The 20,044-nt window shown below is 35.6% G+C and overlaps 1 protein-coding gene across 1 annotated transcript in view; it reads left to right on the top strand.

Moving 5' to 3' along the window:
• The window catches only part of LOC124539785 (rho-related BTB domain-containing protein 1), a 28,599-nt gene that overhangs the window by 3,639 nt on the left and 4,916 nt on the right, over positions 1-20,044 (top strand). Inside the window, exons 2-19 of the mRNA XM_047117138.1 lie at positions 1,186-1,368; positions 8,958-9,061; positions 9,514-9,597; positions 10,067-10,180; positions 10,422-10,629; positions 11,307-11,399; positions 11,732-11,887; positions 12,140-12,225; positions 12,908-13,034; positions 13,871-14,008; positions 14,584-14,607; positions 15,202-15,315; positions 15,915-16,085; positions 16,483-16,670; positions 17,084-17,141; positions 17,598-17,731; positions 18,411-18,532; positions 18,909-19,005. Coding sequence (XP_046973094.1) covers positions 1,189-1,368; positions 8,958-9,061; positions 9,514-9,597; positions 10,067-10,180; positions 10,422-10,629; positions 11,307-11,399; positions 11,732-11,887; positions 12,140-12,225; positions 12,908-13,034; positions 13,871-14,008; positions 14,584-14,607; positions 15,202-15,315; positions 15,915-16,085; positions 16,483-16,670; positions 17,084-17,141; positions 17,598-17,731; positions 18,411-18,532; positions 18,909-18,988 — 2,181 coding nt within the window. The 5' untranslated portion in view covers positions 1,186-1,188 and the 3' untranslated portion in view covers positions 18,989-19,005. The remainder of the gene's footprint in view (positions 1-1,185; positions 1,369-8,957; positions 9,062-9,513; positions 9,598-10,066; positions 10,181-10,421; positions 10,630-11,306; positions 11,400-11,731; positions 11,888-12,139; positions 12,226-12,907; positions 13,035-13,870; positions 14,009-14,583; positions 14,608-15,201; positions 15,316-15,914; positions 16,086-16,482; positions 16,671-17,083; positions 17,142-17,597; positions 17,732-18,410; positions 18,533-18,908; positions 19,006-20,044) is intronic.

Below are 20,044 nucleotides of genomic sequence, written 5' to 3' on the forward strand. Positions count from 1 at the left end.
GTTAATTATTATTTTATTTTGAGCATCATGTATCGTGTTAATTATTTTAACACTGCTGTTATTCGATCGTAGTGCCTATTTGGCAAAGAATCCTGCGGTAATTTCAAATAGTACTGAATGTTATAGTTTCCTTGGACTTTTTTGGACGTTATTCATGCCTTCAAACTATCTATAAAACGCAAGCTCTGATCATGGGAATTAATGCTAGTAACAAATAGTCATTTTATCGCAATCGAATCCAAACGTAATCATTGCCTTCTTACGTTAAGCCTCTTTGCTATTCTACTAACAAAAAGATCCAGTTACGGTTTTGTCGAAGTTGGGTCGAAATGGATATGTATAATAATATAGTAGAATTGGCCCCCAGTTACGATTTACTTGTTTCTAAGAAGACGATCGGTACCTTTTCGAGTCAATTGACTTAGCCATCTATAGAATTAAAAAGTTATATGCAGAATATGTTTGTGTGTAAATTGTGTGATAGTAAATATTGTCCAATGTTCCAAGATCTACATTCATTCCATATACCATAGACGTATTGTTTAATTTCCACTAAGATTATTAATCAATTATCATGATCAATTGTTTATATTTCATACATTAGCACTAAGCTGTCCTCCACCCTTTCTAGGAAACACTTTAAAAAAACTTTATCGTAACAATGGTCATTTATGCTGAAAGGTTCGGATCATATTACTATATCGTTGTAAGCAATACATGCTAGTAAATAACATTGATCATTTTGATAAAATCTGTAATAGTTATTGTATGTATACAAGACGTAAGGATAAGCTTATAACACCAAGTTTTCTACTTCGTAAATTCAATAAATCCTTCTTGGTGAAAGGTGTCCGTTTCCATAATAAAATCCCACAGATATTTATAACTTTGCCGTTTTATAAATTGAAATAGTTTCTAAAAAATACATTGGTAAAGATGGCATATTAATCAATAAAAGATTATACAGACGATAAAAAGCTTGGATTTGGTATAACATGACTGCATTTTAAATGTTGAAAATGAATAGATAACTACCGAGTTTCTTGCTGGTTCTTCGTGGTAGAATCTACTTTCTGAACCTGAGGTAGCTTCACTTCATATAGTTGTAAATATCGATTCATAAGTGCTTTTAAAAGCCTACTGGAATAAAGTATATTTTGATTTGAGATAACCCTTCCTTCATAGATCATGGACAACGAGCAACCGCATCAAGAGCTGGTGAAATGCGTGGTTGTGGGAGATACGGCAGTTGGCAAGACGAGACTGATATGCGCACGCGCATGCAACAAGCACGTGTCACTGTCGCAGCTTATGACCACCCATGTGCCGACTGTATGGGCGATTGATCAGTATCGGATTTACAAAGACGTAAGTTTAATTTACATTCGTTATCACAATATTGGTCTTTAAATACACCGTGACTTTATTATTACTACACATTATAAATGCGAAGTCTTCCGACCGCGTCAGTCTGTCTGTATGTTCGCGATGATATCCAAAACTACTGAACGGATTTTCATGCGGTTCTCACTAATAGATTCACAAGGACGGTTTAGGTTTATAATTTTTAAGGTTTTTTGTGTAAATATATAAATGAAAGGTATGCGAAGCCGGGACGGGCCGCTAGTTATTATTAATATTATTATATTAATGGTTTTAATATAAGTAGCTAATATTATCTTCCTTACGGTCAAAACCACTTACGAACGGTAGCAAATGAATGTAGTTTTGACTTATTGGTCAGATTAGCAAAGGGGAAAGTAAACTTTGCTATCCAGTAGGGGTGGGAAAGTTCACCCTCCACGATAGTTTTGGCCGAGAAATAGCTGACTGATATTGACTTTTTAATATAACAGTTTATTCATGTTTCATGCCAATTTAGTACACATATAATATACTAGTAGTCACCCGCGGCTTCGCTTGCGTTTATGTGTGTTGGTTGTTGTGTTAGGCAATAATTAACCTATTTCCTTTCGTGGAGTTCAAGTTTGCTTCATACCGAATTTCATCAAATTCGGTTCAGCGGTTTGGTCATGAAAGAGAGATAGACAGACATATAGAGTTACTTTCACATTTATAATATTAATATAGTATGTACTAAATTGTATATACACAATCGTTGAGTCAATTTTTTTTTTGAAAAAATTTAATTGTATGTATATGTTTTTAAATCAGTACTTATGTACAAATATTTAACGATTACCTTACATAAGGATTAACTGATAAATTGCTTATTGAACTAAAACATTGAACGGCTTCTGTTAATTCAGACACGTTTAGTATAGTTAAATAAGTTTGAAATATTTTTTTTTTTAATACCGTCTCTGTCTCTGTGTCACACGTGTCAGCTATCACTGTTCATTAGTATAGTCTGTGCACTATGAGAATGGAATGGAACTTTGTCAAAATATCAAAAATGACAGGTGTCAAAAAGGTTGTAACGTTATAAGTGACTATATCTAGTTTTTTTCGCTTGCGTTAGTGTTGGTTAACACACGTGTTAAGAGATTTTGAGTGTTTACGTTTAGTTCTGTAGTGTATTTTACTGTTAATAGTACTATTAGTTGATATTTGGGTTAGTGGTGTTACTAACATTTATTCATATTGTGAGTATTTGCTGTATTTTAATATTCTGTAGTTTTTAAGTTTTATAATGGAGGTTGATACTCCTCCCGAACCCCCTGATCCAGGTGGCTCAGTAGATTTAGTTCCTGACAATTGTTCTTCTCCTTCTTTACCTGTTTCTCGTAAACGACAAAGTGATAAGGAATCAATTAATTCCGACTCCAACATAAAAAAAACGGTAATTCATCCCACAACCGCAACTCCTTCCATCCAAACGATCTACACCCATCCTTCCTACTCTGAAGGCCCTAAGAGTTACTTAGACAGTGACAAAGGCCCTTTCATTGTTCATGTGTCCCGGGAAGTCTCTGATCCTGCTTCAGGAACTACTATACGGGCTATCAAATTTGGGCAATTTCTACATACTCACAAAATTAGTGGTATTATTAATGATGGTCTTAAAAATGTAGGACGCAATAAAATATCTGTTGAGTTTTCAACAAGCAAGGCAGCAAACTCCTTTCTAGCAAACCCTGTTATTGAAATGTGTAAATATAAAGCTATTGTACCGACTTTCAATATTACTAGAATGGGTTTGATTAAGGGTATTCCCGTGGACTGGACAATGGATGAATTAGCATCATCACTCGAACTTCCCTCTGGATGTGGTGAAGTTTTAAAAATCAGACGCCTTAACAGGAAAACTTTTACCGATGGTGTTATCACATGGGTCCCAACCCAATCTGTGGTTATCACATTTAGGGGGCAAATGCTTCCCAATAAAGTGTTTTCCTATCATACTTCCCTACCTGTAGAAATGTATAAACTTCCGACGATCCAATGCCTGAACTGCTGCCGTTATGGTCACATAAAAACTCAGTGCCGATCACAACCTAGATGTTTTAAGTGCTCCAAATCCCACACAGGTGAGTCTTGTGATGTAAGTAAGGATAACGCCACTTGCTTACATTGCTCAGGTGTTCATTTTACTACGGATAAGGACTGTCCTGAATTTTCACGCCAACAATCCATAAAAATTGTTATGTCCCAAGACAATGTGTCATATATAGAAGCATCCTCAAGGTTCCCTCCTGTTCGTAGATCCTATGCAGAGATTGCAAAAGAGATGTTTACCCCTCCTATATATTCTCCAACTATCCCAAACAAATCTATCCCTTCACCTGTCAGATCCTATCGTAAGACTGTTATAAGTACTCCTCGCCCAAGATCACCGCTTGGAAAAGGATACGATAAACAGGCTCACCAATCCATTGTTAGCAATTGTCCCTCTACTACTCCCAACGGTTGTGCTCTCAACCAAAATACTCCTCTCCCCGTAAATAACAATCCCAACTTCTTGGAAATGTTAACGAAGATACTTCTAAGCATTATTTCAACCTGTAATGATATCCCTTTACCGTCCAACGTTGCTCAAGACTTAGGTCAACTATTCTCAATCCTTAAAAATGGCCCCAATCAGCTTCCTTCAATGGAACTGCAAGAGCGTCCGGCCTAAAAAACACGAACTCCTCTCTCTTATTAATCTCCATAAACCTGTCATTATTGCCATCTCTGAAACTTGGTTGATCCCTGGATCCCGATTCCGGGTACCGGGCTTCTCCTGTTTGAGAGATGACAGGAGTGATGGTTATGCCGGGAGTGCTATTTTTATTCGGCACTCCCTTCCCTTTTCCCAAATCCCTCTATCCCTGTCCAGCCAGCATATTAATGCTGTTGCTGTTAGAGCCCTCAACATCTCTTTTCTCTCCCTGTATATCCCTCATCCTAATCCCGCTTTAATTCCCGAATTATCCGCCATCTTCTCTAATCTCCCTCATCCTATCCTTGTCATGGGGGATTTTAATGCCCACCATACCTCCTGGGGTTCACATTTTTGTGATTCGTTTGCTCTCTTGTTGATGGACATGTTTGATGATGCAAACCTCTGCATCCTCAATAATGGCTCACCAACTCGTAGAGTATACCCCAACCAAAACCCAAAATCCGTTGTTGACCTATCCCTAACCTCTCCTGCCCTTGCTTCTCAATTATCCTGGAATATCCTATCATCCTCTTTTGGTAGTGACCACTTCCCTATCCTCCTTTCTTTAAATAACAGATCCATCCCATACTCCAACCCAAATCCTTTATTAAAATATAAATTAAAGCATGTTAATTGGTCTGCATATGCTGAATCTGTTGACGACATGATTGACTCCCTCTTTGTGTCGCAAGACTATCGAAATGTAATCCTTTGCTACGACCTTTTCGTTAATGGTATTTTAACTGCAGCTGATCTCCATTTTCCCAAAAAACACATCTCAAAAAATCATTTGCTTTCCACCCCCTGGTGGGATGAGGAATGCAAACGATTAACTGAACAGAGACTAGAGGCTGAAGAAACATACACTATGTGTATGTCTATGGATAATTTTTACAAGTATCAGAGAATCGATGCCAAATTAAAACGTTTGATTTCTAAAAAGAAAAAAGTCAGTTGGATTCAATTTTGTGAATCCCTGAGCCCTCGTTCCTCTTCCTCTGCAGTCTGGTCCCAACTTAAAAAATTCCGCCGTTGCCTTAACTCTGACAACCCTACCTCAAATACTCCTTCTGAGTGGCTTAACAATTTTGCTGATAAGCTTGCCCCCCCTTTTGTCCCATATGAGGACAGTTTTCTAATTTCTACGCCAGCATCTACTTTGGATGAAATGGATGCCCCCTTCTCTTTTTCCGAACTTCAATGTACACTAAATGGTCTATCCGATTCGACACCTGGGGAAGATGGCGTTCCTTACTCTTTTATTTCCAAATTGAATGATAAAGCTAAACATTGTTTTTTAAATATTATTAACTCGGTTTTTATCAAAGGAATCATCCCGCAACCTTGGAAGTCACAAATTGTTATTCCCATTCTTAAACCGGGTAAGAACCCTTCCGATTGCAATTCTTATAGACCTATAGCTTTATCATCTACTTTGGCAAAGATCACTGAACATCTCTTGAAGAATCGCCTGGAATGGTTAATGGAAAGCAGAAACATACTTGCTCCCTCTCAATTTGGCTTTCGGAAGGGGTCGAGCACTATTGATAGTCTAAGCATACTTACAACAGACATTCGGATTGCCTTTGCGAAAGGAGAGTACCTTGTGGGAATATTTCTAGACATATCTTCTGCATATGATAATGTCCTTCTTCCGTTGCTCAGGCAGAAAATGCAACAGCTGAGTATTCCACCGAGGATAGTTCATTTCATATGTAATCTGTTAACTTGCAGATCAATAACGGTAAGACACCAACATCTCTCACTTCCCCCCAGATTCGTCTGGAAAGGTCTTCCTCAAGGCTCTGTACTCAGTCCTCTGCTTTATAGCATATACACTCATGACCTCGATTTGTCTGTTAACAACTTTTGTAACATCCTCCAGTATGCTGATGACATAGTTTTATATCATAGATCAAGTTCCGTTGAAAATTTATCATTTCGATTAAACTCTGCTTTGCATTACCTATCCCAATGGCTCTGTGACCATGGCTTGTCGCTGTCGATAGCCAAAAGTCAAGCAGTGATTTTTACGAAAAAAAGACGTATTCCTGCCTTTGATCTGTTTTATGAGGGTCAATGCATTAACTTTGTAGACAAAACAAAATTTCTTGGTATAATTCTCGATTACAAACTGAACGGAATTTCTCACTCCGATTACATAGCCAAGAAATGTGAAAAATCTATTAATGCCCTTAGAGCAGTGTCTGGAGTCTGGTGGGGAGCTCACCCTTATACATTAAAATTGATCTATAACGCAATAGTTCGTAGTCATTTGGACTATGGACTGTTCGTTCTGGATCCTTTTAATAAATCAGCTTCAGAAAAATTAAATAAAATACAATATAAATGTCTCCGTATTATATTGGGTGCGATGAAATCCACCCCTACTAATGCTCTGCAGGTTGAGTGTGTTGACCCTCCTCTACAGATAAGGAGGCAATATCTTTGTGACCGCTTTATCATCAGATTGTTACAGCTACCCTCCCATCCTCTACTGATTAGATTAAACAAACTATCCCACCTTTGTAACCCAGATAATCCGGCATCCCCATTCCTATTAAACAGTTTCCTCAAGTATACCAAACTCCCCCATCCACTTACCACTTTTCCCACTAATCCTCTTTTTTCCACCTCCTTTAAAGCACTTATTTATAATCCTCCGGTAATAACAAATCTTGGAATCGTAAAAGGTTCCCCTGATGCTAATATCCAATTTCAAACAATTTTTCATCAAAATTGGCCTAATCATCTCCCTATATATACTGATGCCTCTAAGCTCTCGCCGACCGGCTGCGTTGGTGCAGCTTGTTGGATTCCTAAATTTAAAATAGCCCTATTATTTAAATGTCCCCCCGAAACCTCTGTATTCTCCGGTGAGGCCATCGCTTTACTGGAAGCCGTAAAGTATGCCCTGTCACACAATATTCAGCAAACAATTATTTTATGTGACTCACTAAGCTGTCTGTTAGCCATTAAAGAGAATCCTTTTCGTAGCAGATCAAGACTTTCAATCGTTTTTAAGATCAGAGAGGCCCTGTTGTCCTGTCATCAACAAGGGCTACAAGTCCTGCTGGTCTGGATTCCTAGCCGTTCAGCTATATCTGGTAATGAGATGGCAGACTCATATGCTAAGATTGCTATCCAATCTGGTACATCTGAGCATTTTGCCAACACATCTCAGGATTTGCTTTCTCTTGCCAAAGCTGAATTGATTAAATCCTGGAATTCTTTTTGGGTTTCATCAAAATTGGTCAAGGGTAAATATTATTCGGCGTTACAACCTGAAATTCCGAGGCGACCTTGGTTTTCATCTCACAGGCACGCTGACCGTTGGGTCACCTCCACCATCTGTCGGTTACGCCTCGGCCATTCATGCACACCTACTCATCTAGCAAAAATCAGAGTTCGTGATCACTCGCTGTGTGAATGTGGCCTAGACGAAGGCTCTGCAACCCATATCCTGTTCCTTTGCCCTAAACTTCTTCGTCCCATTTATGACATCCTCCCTCCTAAAGTCCCTCGCCCTATAAATGTTGAATGTTTGTTGACGTTTGTGTTTAGTCCATTTTGTTCAATCTTATGTAAATATATCAAATTAAATAAAATTAAGTTGTGAATAGTCCAATTTTTCATATTTTATTACATATATAGTTTAGAATACTAACAACTATTTTTTTTTTAATTATCCTATTATTAACTCTTAATGTTTGTGTTGTTCTAGGTTAAGGATTAACAAGGAAATTAATACTACTATTCTTGACTTTAAAATTCAATTGAGTTTAGTGTCTCAACCGTACCGATCAATCTCATTCGTGTCTTCTCCATCCTACGTGACATTGGCGAAATAATCTGTGCCCTGCCGGCACAACTAAAAGCCATTAAACTAAGAATTGAATTGAATTGAATTGACTATATCTATTCGCACGTGACATTTGCGAAATAATCTGTGCCCTCTTGGCACAAATAATTTACTTTTTATTTGTGCCAAATTTTCGAAATTAAAAAAAAAGACTATACCTATGCAGTTATGAATGAAAGTATTTGTATGTATATTTAACTTCAGGATATATTTATTTCGATTGGCTTTAAAAATATTACTTGTCTTACTTGTAGCACTTATTATTCTAGTCGAACAACAATGTTATTATTAAAATAAATTAACAATAAAATATCGCAATGGCAAATCACGAGCAAAAAATGTACACTAAGAAACAAGAAACAAAGTCGCGCGTGTCGTTAATGTGAGTTTGCTGCGACCGATTGGACCGCGCGTGTCTCAATACCAAAAGGTCGGATCCCATTCTGATCGCGAACGGATTATACGTTAGAAGGACGTTAAATATAATATCGTTATATTTGAGGTTCCATTATTAAAACTGACAACAAAATTATTTTACACTTATTTTTTTATTTTAATTGATTTAGAAGTATACATGGCTATATATTCAGGGCTTTGACAATAATTCGGTGTTGCTGTAAGAAAAACTGTATATACGAAATCACAGTAGTATTTGATATCTTAATATTATAAAATATCTACGGTAGGTGGTAGATATATCAAAAATATGGTAACTGTAACGTACCTTGATTATTTTTGATATAGTTAGAAATATAGTAGACTTTAACGGTAAATCTAAATAAGAAGATTTTTTCATAAATTTTCGGGGATACTCATCTATTTTCTGAAAAGAAAATATAAGTTTAGTAGTTAATTTATAGTTAAAACTGCCTGTGGCGAGTTTTTTAAAAAATATGGATTTATCAGTGTATTATTTTAATTATACATATAAGTATTCCATTTCATTGAAAGTAGTATTCGATAATATTTGTAATTCTTTCTATAAAGGTTTTAGAACGATCATGGGAAGTAGTCGATGGCGTCAACGTTTCACTCAGATTATGGGATACCTTTGGCGATCATGAGAAGGACAGAAGATTCGCTTACGGAAGGTAATTAAAAAAAAAACAAAAAATTAACGTTTGTTTCTAAAGTGTCTTCAATTATTCTGAAGCCAATAAATAATAATTTATGTACATAAGGGAAATAACATCTTAAAGGTCATTGTTTGCGGCAAATTTACGGCATATAATTCTTACAGGATTACTATTTATCTATCGACGGAAGTGTAATCACTTCCGTCGATAGATAAATACAAAACATACATAACAAATACATAACAAAACATACTAAGATTTTAAATTAACAGTTACAGTTGTTAATTTATATCCGTTGGAGCTCGATATTTCGACATTAGCTACAATTGTCTTGTTCACGAGACTATGTAGTCTTAGAGCTCCAACGGATAAAAATAAAAAACATGGTAAATATCCCGTAGTTAATAACTGGTCACATTCTATTTGGTAACCCATTTGTTAGTAATATAACTTTGTTCTTGTTCTAGATCTGATGTTGTTTTATTATGTTTTTCAATTACGAATCCAATATCATTGAGAAATTGCGGTGCGATGTGGTATCCGGAAATAAGGTATTTATGTTCTTTTTAAATGATATCCTTCAAAGTAAACCTTGCTCTAGATCATACGAGGTTCTTAACAGATAATCACGTTTGCAAATCCGAATCACGTTTCTGTACTTTATTGATATTTATATATTCATCTCTTGATTCGGTGGTGAGAGAAAGTATCGTGGCAAAACTATGATAGTTTTCTAGGCAGCAAATATATTTGCCCACCTAGAGCAGCTTGGTCGTATAAAATTCAAATTATTATCTTTAAATCTCGAGGTTTCTTGACATTAGTAGAACATTTATGAGATGTCGGCATTCTTTTCTTTTATTTGTATTAGCTTAGCTTTTATGGTACAAATCTTGCAACTAAATTTTAAAGCCTCTAACCCTTAGTACCAGTGACAATACAATTAAGTACAAAGATTTATTTGGGAATAGGCCCTTTTTGACTTAGACGTTTGTGAATTACTTCATATATACATTTTAGGAGATTCTGCCCAAACACACCAATATTACTCGTGGGTTGTAAGAACGATCTAAGATATATGTACAGAGATGAAACGTATTTGAATTATTGCAAGGATCGAAGCCCATTTATCAGGTCAGTAATGTTCCACCCACTCATTGCCATTACGTGTTTTATATTTAGCAGTAATCCACTGTTACATGATCAACCAGCTAAGTGTAGACTTGAGCAATATTTTCTTATTATTCAGTAACACGTGTATCTCTGAGAAGACATTCTTAATGCTGCCCAAACGAAAGTATTCAGTGTTTTTTTGAGTACGCATTATTATTATTTTTGTAAAGACCTTTCCATCATAATGTTTTCTACTGAATAGGGCTCCAAGAAAAAGCGATCTGGTGATGCCAGATCAAGGTCGCGCTTTGGCTCACGAATTCGGTATCTACTATTACGAAACATCAGTGTTCACATATTACGGTGTTAATGAAGTGTTCGAAAACGCAATACGAGCGGCTTTGATTGCAAGACGACAGCAGAGGTTTTGGATGACGAATTTGAAAAGAGTACAAAGACCATTGCTTCAGGTAAAACTTAATACTCTATTATCTTGATTAGGGCTTTGGTTTTCAGCTGTCACTCATTCTATCATCCAAATAGCATTACTTAATATTGTTATGGTCCAATTTGAAGATTGAACGTCCTAATGTAATTTTAGCCACGAGGGACATAACATCTTATTTCCCAAAGTTGGTGGCAAATGTGACGATGATATTAAAGGTCGAGATAACTTAACTTAAATGTCTTAAAAACAGTTAAAGAAAAAGCGACCTTGTTATGTGAAAAAGGACCGGTTTATATTGAGTGATTGAAAAACATTTATATACATTTTTTACGAATACTGGATACGATATAATATATATGAAAACAAAAATGCCCCATTTGGAGCTTATCACTTATGTTTGTAAGATTGGGGACGACAGTAGCCCAAAGGGCCAAGATTGGTATTCAGACTATTTACATCGCTAGTTGGCCCGCAAGCCGTTGCGCTGTTGCCACTTAAAACGACATCAAAAGTTAGCTAAGCTTAACCAATTAAACGAAGTGTAAATAAATCATTCACATTTAATCAGACACAATCGTCGCTCCATGAATTCATCATGACAATTAAATATGGAGACTTCATCAAATTAAAATTTAGGCACCCAAAAGTGCCAAAACTGTTAGTACCGCAAAAGTTTTGAGTGTCTCTCCTCTGTTTTAGGCTCCATTCAGACCACCCAGACCTCTAGAGCCAGAAGTGGTCATTGCTAATAGTGTTCTTTTGGAAAATATGGCGACGCTTTTGAGGCAACAGGTAAATATTATTGATGCAATACTTTTGGGATAGTAAAAGAGTATTGCTAATAGTGTTCGTTTGGAAAACATAGCGACGCTCTTGAGGCAACAGGTAAATATTATTGATGCAATACTTTTGGGATAGTAAAAGAGTATAATACTTCTCTAAAAAAATCTGCTAAGCTACTTAATTGATAATCGGTTCGCATACGTTTTCCTGGCTTTTAATAATTTCGGTAATAATTTATAAATAGACATCAACTATATATTTAATCGAAAAGTACATAATGCATTTCGTGTGTGGCAAATTCATTTAAACTTGAAAAAATTTAATCGGTATTTTTTTGTCAGTATTTCTCGGACATGGTGATAATTTGCGGCGCCAAAGGATTTCCGGTGCATCGATTCGTAATGGCCGCTGCTTGTGAAGCCTTCCATCGTCTCCTCACAACCGACTGTGTCAGCTTATCCGCAGAACTTGCAAGAAGCTCCAGTGAGAGCAGTATGGTAATATGAACATAATTTAACATGTCTTAAATACTCGGCTTTAACATGCCTGATTGTATTCAATTATCATGTAGAGTCTCATCAATATAAGGGACTTTATTTTCGTAAACATTTTGATAAATTATACCCTTCAAAATTACAGGTATCTAGTTAGAAAGCTTTAATTAAAATTTGTCTTCACTCAAACTTGTAAATACTTCGAAATTCTTGTCAGGAAAGATTTTCCTTGGACTGAAATAGACTTAATTTCAGGTAAGCAGCATGGGAGAAGCAACCACTGGCGAATTTAACGAAGATACGGAATACTTAATACGACAAGACCAAGCGAAACAGATGAGGTGAGATATTCGAGGCATTTACATTTATTCGAATCACCTACAAATTACATCAGATACCTTAACAAACACCTTAAGAGTTACATCTAAATTGTTCCTACATTTATAACAATGATTTTGCATGTATCCTATTATAAGAAATATTAATTATTGAAAACTGTTACAGTTATAGTTTTTACACAGAATAACAAATTTTATCATTAAACAAACTTATATACATTATCGAAAGGGTATAATGTTATATAAAGTGCCATAATGACAACACTCATTCATTCCAAGGAAAATATAATCACCCATAACTGCGCAAAATACATACCTATTTTTATTCACATTTATTGCTTTTGAAGGAGATGAAATGTATGAAAAAACCAACCGCACAAAAACAAATCTATGCTTCTTGCACATTTCCAAGCTGACACTTATTTTCGTGTGTGATAAATTAATATTTAAAAATGGAATGATTCTTGTAGGCATTTATAAGCACTAAGGCAAGCTAATGACGCTGTACTTTGCGTTGCAAGAAATCACAGCAAAATAGTTTTGTATGACATACGATTTTAACATTAGAATTTGAACATTTCAATACCAGACTTTTTAATTTTTATAAATCCATATAGACCAAATTGGTTACTATTAATAGTTTGGACTATGATACCTCAAAATATATTCCTATACTTTGTCATAGAGTATGGGATCAAATCAAACGTCGATCGTCTTGTCAGATTCTACCTCTCAGTGATAATTGCAAGAAACCGCCGGACTTATATAGAGAAGTGAATCATCCAGCCATTATATCTATAAGAGTTGTTAAGGTAAGTTGAAAATGACATAATACAATACATAGTTAATGAGAGAAAGAAAACAATTGAGAGTTATTTAGAAATACGTAGTTTGTTAACGTAATTTAGTTTTAGTTTAGTAAATACCAATTTGGTGGAAAATATCGATATGAAATCATATATTTTACTAAGTAGAAATTGGAAGACTTACAAGTAAAAGTAAGTAGAAGAAATTCAGCTTCAGCTTCCACAAGCAATATTGTTGTTGGGTCTGTGAAAAAGATTAAGGATACACTAATCCATTGTAGTTTTTAATATCCTGATATTCTTTTACGATTTTTCCTAATCGGTAAATATATAGATGAACTACGAGTAGATGATGAATAGACAAGATGCATGCTTGCATTTAGACACAGAATATTTTGCTTAGAATTTTGTCTATGGTATATATTTGATATGAGATGTAAATTTAACGGATTTCCTGTCCTAGCACCAGTTATAGTAACCATGAAAAGTTTGTGATATCACCAAACGATGCATGGATTGTGTGAAAGAAGATATGGTTAGAAAGAATGTTACTTGTGAGATGACGTCTGACAGTGAAGTATGGAAGGAGAAGACATGCTGCGCCGACCCCAAATAAATTTGGGATAAGGGCAGGACGATGATGATGAATCGTGTGAGATAATCGGGGCAGAGATAGGGTTAACATAAATATTGACATTGTTTTAAATATCGAGCAAATAAAAGTAACATAAGCGACGTTTATCTTTATACTCGTATAAATGTGTTGTACACAGATCTGGCTATTTAATTATCTATTTAAAGTAATTGACAGATTTATACTAGAGATGATAAATTACTTCCAGTGCGACAAGATCCAACATGCGACGTCACAGACACAGACAATAGTGACGATGAGTAAACTAATATCGCAGATCGTAATGCAGGAGATAATAAACTTTGTTTACACGGGCGTGATTGAAAGCGGAGCGTTTAAACAGCAGGTCAGTGGATCTTATTACGTTGTAATAAAACGCATTTTGGTTTGGCTTTTTCGTATCGCCTTTAGGTTTTGAGTGCACTGCGATTTATGATGATGACAAAAACGTTCTAGGTATTATTGATCAATATTAAAATGTATTAAGTGTTTATATTTCATACGTACTCTGTTGATATTTGTAACGTTATAAAATGAAAGCTATACGAACATTTATTTGGTACCTCTAGGGTCCAATTCTAGAGCCTTATATGTATAAGTTATCTATCGTTGGAGGAATAATTTATTACTAATCTTAAGCGAAATATATTTATTTTTAGGAATACTAGGCTTCATTGCTACTAGGATACATATATTTTTATTTTTAATCGCAGTGGATTCTAAAACTTTGCTTTGTTTAAATCTTATATTTTATAATTAACTTTGTTATTATAGTTCGCTGCTTTTATATCGACTGTCTCTAATCATAGTCTATTTCCTATTGCTATCTATTATTTAATAACTATATGACTATTTCTATGTATTCGATTAATTATAATACTAAATAAAAATATAATAATAAATTAATAATGTCTTCTGCAGTCCGCTGCTATTGGATTATTACTGGTAATTTCATTAAATATAATAAATATATCATAAATCATGATTAATAATTTCTCATTATTATTTTTATTTATTATTAAAATGTTTAATATTGTATGTGTAATATTAACATTTATATTTTAACGCTATACTTTCACATATAGCTTTTCTATTAAACTTCATAGCACTATGATTGTAAAGCATGTAGACGTTATTTTACTTTTATTCTATCGTTGCACGCGCATTATTTCTTATCCGTTCATTTTCATCACCCTTTTTAAACAGAAAGCTATTCTGTATATTTAGTTATTAAATAAAAAATATAGTATTTCGTAATTTCTGAAAAAGCCGATTACAGTTTACTTAGCCATAGACTTTCAACTATCCTTATGATAGATCGGAATTTACCCAATAATTGAACCATCAGAATGCGATATATATAGGCTAGTCATAAAAGTCTACCAAACTGAGTTTTCAGCCAGTTTACATAATGTTCCAAATCAAAAAAATAACGAACTCTCTTGGTATATTTACAAATAGTAAATTTGAACGGGCTGTGATGATAGCAATGTCTTGAATTTATTAGTATGCAATCTGTCACTAATAACATTGTAACAGGAAATTCGTCAAGCGGCAGAGCTCCTCGGATTTCACGAGCTGACGAAACTCAGCCAATTTATACTCGACCAGCATTTGCTCTTCGATAAGGCTTTTATGCACCAGTTTCATACAGTAAGTCTTGATCTCATTTTAATTGATAATTATTAATATTGGAATATTTAATCATTCTAGGGAGTTTTGGCATTCGCTCCTTAAAAAAGCAAAGGCAATTTACTGTTATAGAAAATGAGTATATCAATACCGTTAAAATAGTATAGGAATAGTCCCTTGAAAAAAGAACCTTACAAAAATGAATAGAGTCCCAAGTTTTTAGAATAACTTTCACCCTGTTTCTAATTTGAAAATCAATAGATTATTTTTATTTCTCAATTCTTTCAAGAAACAAAATTGATCATTAATCTTCCTTGATTCAGAAAAAAGAACTTCTTAAAAAAAATTTTATTGTTATAGAAATCCTGTTAAAAGTAAAATATACTGAACTGTTTCTGTATATAATTGTGCAAATAAAGAAAATGTAGCTTATTCTAAAAGTGATATGCATCCACTAAAATGCCTGTGAATTATGAATATATGCCTGATGATGCCGTATGATAGTCCGTAATAAAACAATTTGTAAATTAATAATCATGTCCACGAATGTACATATTTCCATGACGATATAATTAACTTCGTCATTAAGAGGTACCAATTAATGCAACATATATTTTCAGCCATTACCTACGAGACTCCGCGATATGTGCGTGGAACAAAACTTATTTGCGGATGTAACCTTTGATCTGGATGATGGGATACACTTAGCTCACAGGGCGATGCTCATGGCGAGATGTGATCCTATGAAAGCGATGTTCCAAGGACATTTCAGGGAGAGCACTTCAAGAGTGGTAAGTTTGATTTACTTAGTGGGTCTTTTCAATGCTGAAGCATTTACTTATTCATTCGTAATCTTAGTGATTTTTATTCTTATACTTCTGGATGAGAATATTTTATAGTATTTCTATACTGATTTCATTTAGTTTTTTATCTTTCTATCTTTCTTCTGAGTATCTCTTTTTTGGCAAAACGGATCTTTCTCAAAGTAGTCATCCCGGTTGCTTTAAGAAACAGCTGCTAAAGGTTCACTCATTTCCTCTGTATATCTTGAGTCGGTTTCCAATATTTAACGAATCAGACGCGAAGTTATTTCACAAAAAATAGTATACAAAAAAGGATGTGATGAATACTCTCGTAATTTTTTGAGGAATACTATACGTCTTATGACTTTGAAAATGTTCGTTTCAGATATCTTTCCCAGGCGTTAAAATGTATGCGTTTCACATACTCCTTTGCTACATTTATTCCGACAAGATACCAACCGTGGAACCGACGAGATGTCTCGAATTGTTGGAGCTGGCGAACAGACTATGTATGAATAGATTAGTCAACCTCGTTGAGGCTAGGGTCATAGATCAACTACAGCACCAGGATAGGTAAAAATCATTTGATTATTTAATCATAGTGGAATTTTGTATTGAATGGTTTTATTTTTTTGTGTCTAGCCTTTTCCAATCATTATGTTTTAGTAAATCACTATAAGATATTAATATGGCCAAACATCAGTTTTTCCGTATTTGTCTTCATAATTAATCTCGTTCTTGGTGGTTAAGGAAACCTATTTAGGCCGAAATTATGGCACATGTGTATTATATTATTATCTATCGAAAGAGTGTGGTTTTATGAGATCTAATCATTCTCCCCTTTTGAGGTGACTTCTCAGCAGTAGTAGATTTATTGGCTGATATGCCTTTGGCGATATAGTAATTGGTACTGTTGAAAATTGTCTACTATTCTCAATCTACATTTTTCATTTTGTTTTTAATATATTTGATTGTTTTGTTTTCAGACTCGGAGAAGATGATCAGGTTGTGGAAATCGCACTTTCATTGCTCGAGTCTGTAAAGGTTGGTCTCATAGATTTTTCAAAGAATTCTCTGTCGAATCTTTTGCGCAAAGGTTGTCTGAAAAAGATCCATATTCCTTGTATGTGTGTGTAATGTCGAGTCGAGATGGCCCAGTGGTTAGAACGCGTGCATCTTAACCGATGATATTTCAGCCGGTTCAAACCCAGGCGAACACCGCTGATTCATGTGCTTAATTTGTCTTTATAATTCGTCTCGTGCTCAGCGGTGAAGGAAAACATCGTGAGGAAACCTGGATGTGACAAATTTCATAGAAATTCTGCCACATGTGTATTCCACCAACCCGCATTGGAACAGCGTGGTGGAATATGTTCCAAACCTTCTCCTCAAAGGGAGAGGAGGCCTTTAGCCCAGCAGTGGGAATTTACAGGCTGTTGTTGTTGTTGTTGTTGTGTGTAATATGTATGGTAAAGAGTTATCTTCCACGGTCTCTATCAGCTGCACAACGCGCACAACCTATCGGAGTGGTGCACATGGCGTCTGTGCGGCGCGTACGACCGCGTGTGCCGCGCGCGACACCTCAGCGTGGCGTCCCGGGAGTACTTGGCCGACAACCGCTGGCCGCCCGTGTGGTGAGGCACTATTCATAACTAGTTACATAAGTCGTGCAGGGAGTACTTGGCCGGCAACCGCTGGCCGCCCGTGTGGTGAGCCACTATTCATAACTACAGTTACATAAGTCGTGCAGGGAGTACTTGGTCGACAACCGCTGGCCGCCCGTGTGGTGAGGCACTATTCATAACTACAGTTACATAAGTCGTGCAGGGAGTACTTGACCGACAACCGTTGGCCGCCCGTGTGGTGAGCCACTATTCATAACTACAGTTACATAAGTCGTGCAGGGAGTACTTGGCCGACAACCGCTGGCCGCCCGTGTGGTGAGGCACTATTCGTAACTTTATAGTTCTATAAAATTATTGACAACTCTGACCTTGAATCGGCACGATGTCATTGGTCGAGATTAAAAATAGTGTGTGGTAGTCTTTATGGATTCGTAAATGTTATCTGATCTTTGGAAGTAAGATTAAGGTGATCTAAGTAGGTTGGAGGAGTCCTACGTCTGTCAGGCTCATCGTTATGATGATTGTTATGAATTACAGTGCAGTAGTAAGTATATCAAATGGCATGGAATGTAGTATCAGTCATGTCTTGCATCTTTGCTTATACATTAATTAAAAAAAATCGTCCTTTTACATTTTACCTTTCTGAATTTAATAAACATTATTGAAATGTATAATCCATTACTTATAGGTACGTTAAAGAGTTCGACTACTACCAGAAATGCGTCACGGAACAGTCAAAGGAACAAAAAGAAATCCGACCGACGACATCATTACAGGCCAATCAGCAGACTGGCTGTTTATGTTTTTCCAGTAAGTATTTTTATATATAAGCAATTTTCACCTTTATATACATGTATATAACATTTAGTATTCCTCTCTTGTGTCATAATGCCTTCTGTTTTTGATGAGAAATATCTATCGAAGCTCTTTAGGAATTAGACTAACTAGTATGCTAGACGGCAAACGACCATCTTTTGGGCTTATGGTTTTCTTTCATGGTTGTGGCGCGTACATTACCGATATTCTGATTTTATTCATGTTTACCATATTTCAATAACAATTTCGGTGTTTAAGATCCGTCTCCGTGAAGGCTGCAAGTTTTTTTTTTAATTAGACGCAAGTGTTATTTTGTACGTATACAGTGATATAAAGAAATTGAAAAAAAGATAGACATATTTGTTTTTAGGTAAAGTGCGTCGCGAGAGCGGCCCGGCTGACGCCACGACCGCGCTGTGCCGCACCGACCCGCAGCAGCCGCCCCTCTGACATCTGCCTTACTGGAGGTGAGCCCACACACACACACACACACACACACACACACACACACAAACACACACACATGTATGGCGTTCTGCGTTCAAATACTCATTCGGACAGATAGTTTAACTGTCAAGACAATCGACAGTCTGGAGTTTGGAAGTTATAAGTCATTAGTCATAGTATTATTGACGACCTCCGTGATCGTTTATTGTGTACACAGACTTTCATGGGTATACCATTCCGAGGTTCCGGGTTCGATTGCCGGCGAGTCGATGTAGAAAGAGTTTATTAGTTTCCTATGTTATCTGGGTGGTTGTGGTACCGTCGTTACTTCTGATTTTCCATAACGCAAGTGCTTTAGCTACTTGCATTGGTATCAGTGTATATAATGTATGTGTCAAAGTCAAAGTCATCATCATGTCATGTTGTCCAATATTTATTATTATTTTATTATGTAAAGGTGTAAGTCTGTGATAGGGAATAGACCAATATCATCATAATTTAACGAATTTACCCCAACTGAATTTAAAAAAAGAATAGTCTTATTATTTGTATAACAGGCTATTTGATTGGTTTTTAAAATCCCTTTAATATTATTTAGTAGAAGTTACTCACTAAAAGTTGCGTTTTTATTTCCAGTACATATTTGCCGAAAAATATCATATTAAAAATTCCATATTTAAATAGCGCGCAAAAACGCTACTAGGACAATATGGCGCTGCAATGGGGTCGGTGACGTCACTTTCCTGTATTTTAATCTGCGGTACATATGGTACAAAAGCAAAGTTTACAAGAAAGTGACTTCATCATAAGCCCGGCCAATCAGGAGCGTTTTATGTCACGTGACAATCGTTTGAAAATTTTCATTTTTATTTATGGATTTTTGAATAAATTAAGTATTATTTTCAACTTTCGTTATTAAATAACCATTTTTAAACTCATAATATACACTGATTACAATAATTCGCAATTTATTCTTCGCATTGTCAAATAGCCTATTCTACCAAAACCAATGATGTTCTAGTAAACAGATATGTCATTAACGCGCAAAAAGTGAAGACT

The sequence above is a fragment of the Vanessa cardui genome, chromosome 23, assembly GCF_905220365.1.
Source record: "Vanessa cardui chromosome 23, ilVanCard2.1, whole genome shotgun sequence".
NCBI classification, from domain to species: Eukaryota; Metazoa; Arthropoda; class Insecta; order Lepidoptera; family Nymphalidae; genus Vanessa; species Vanessa cardui.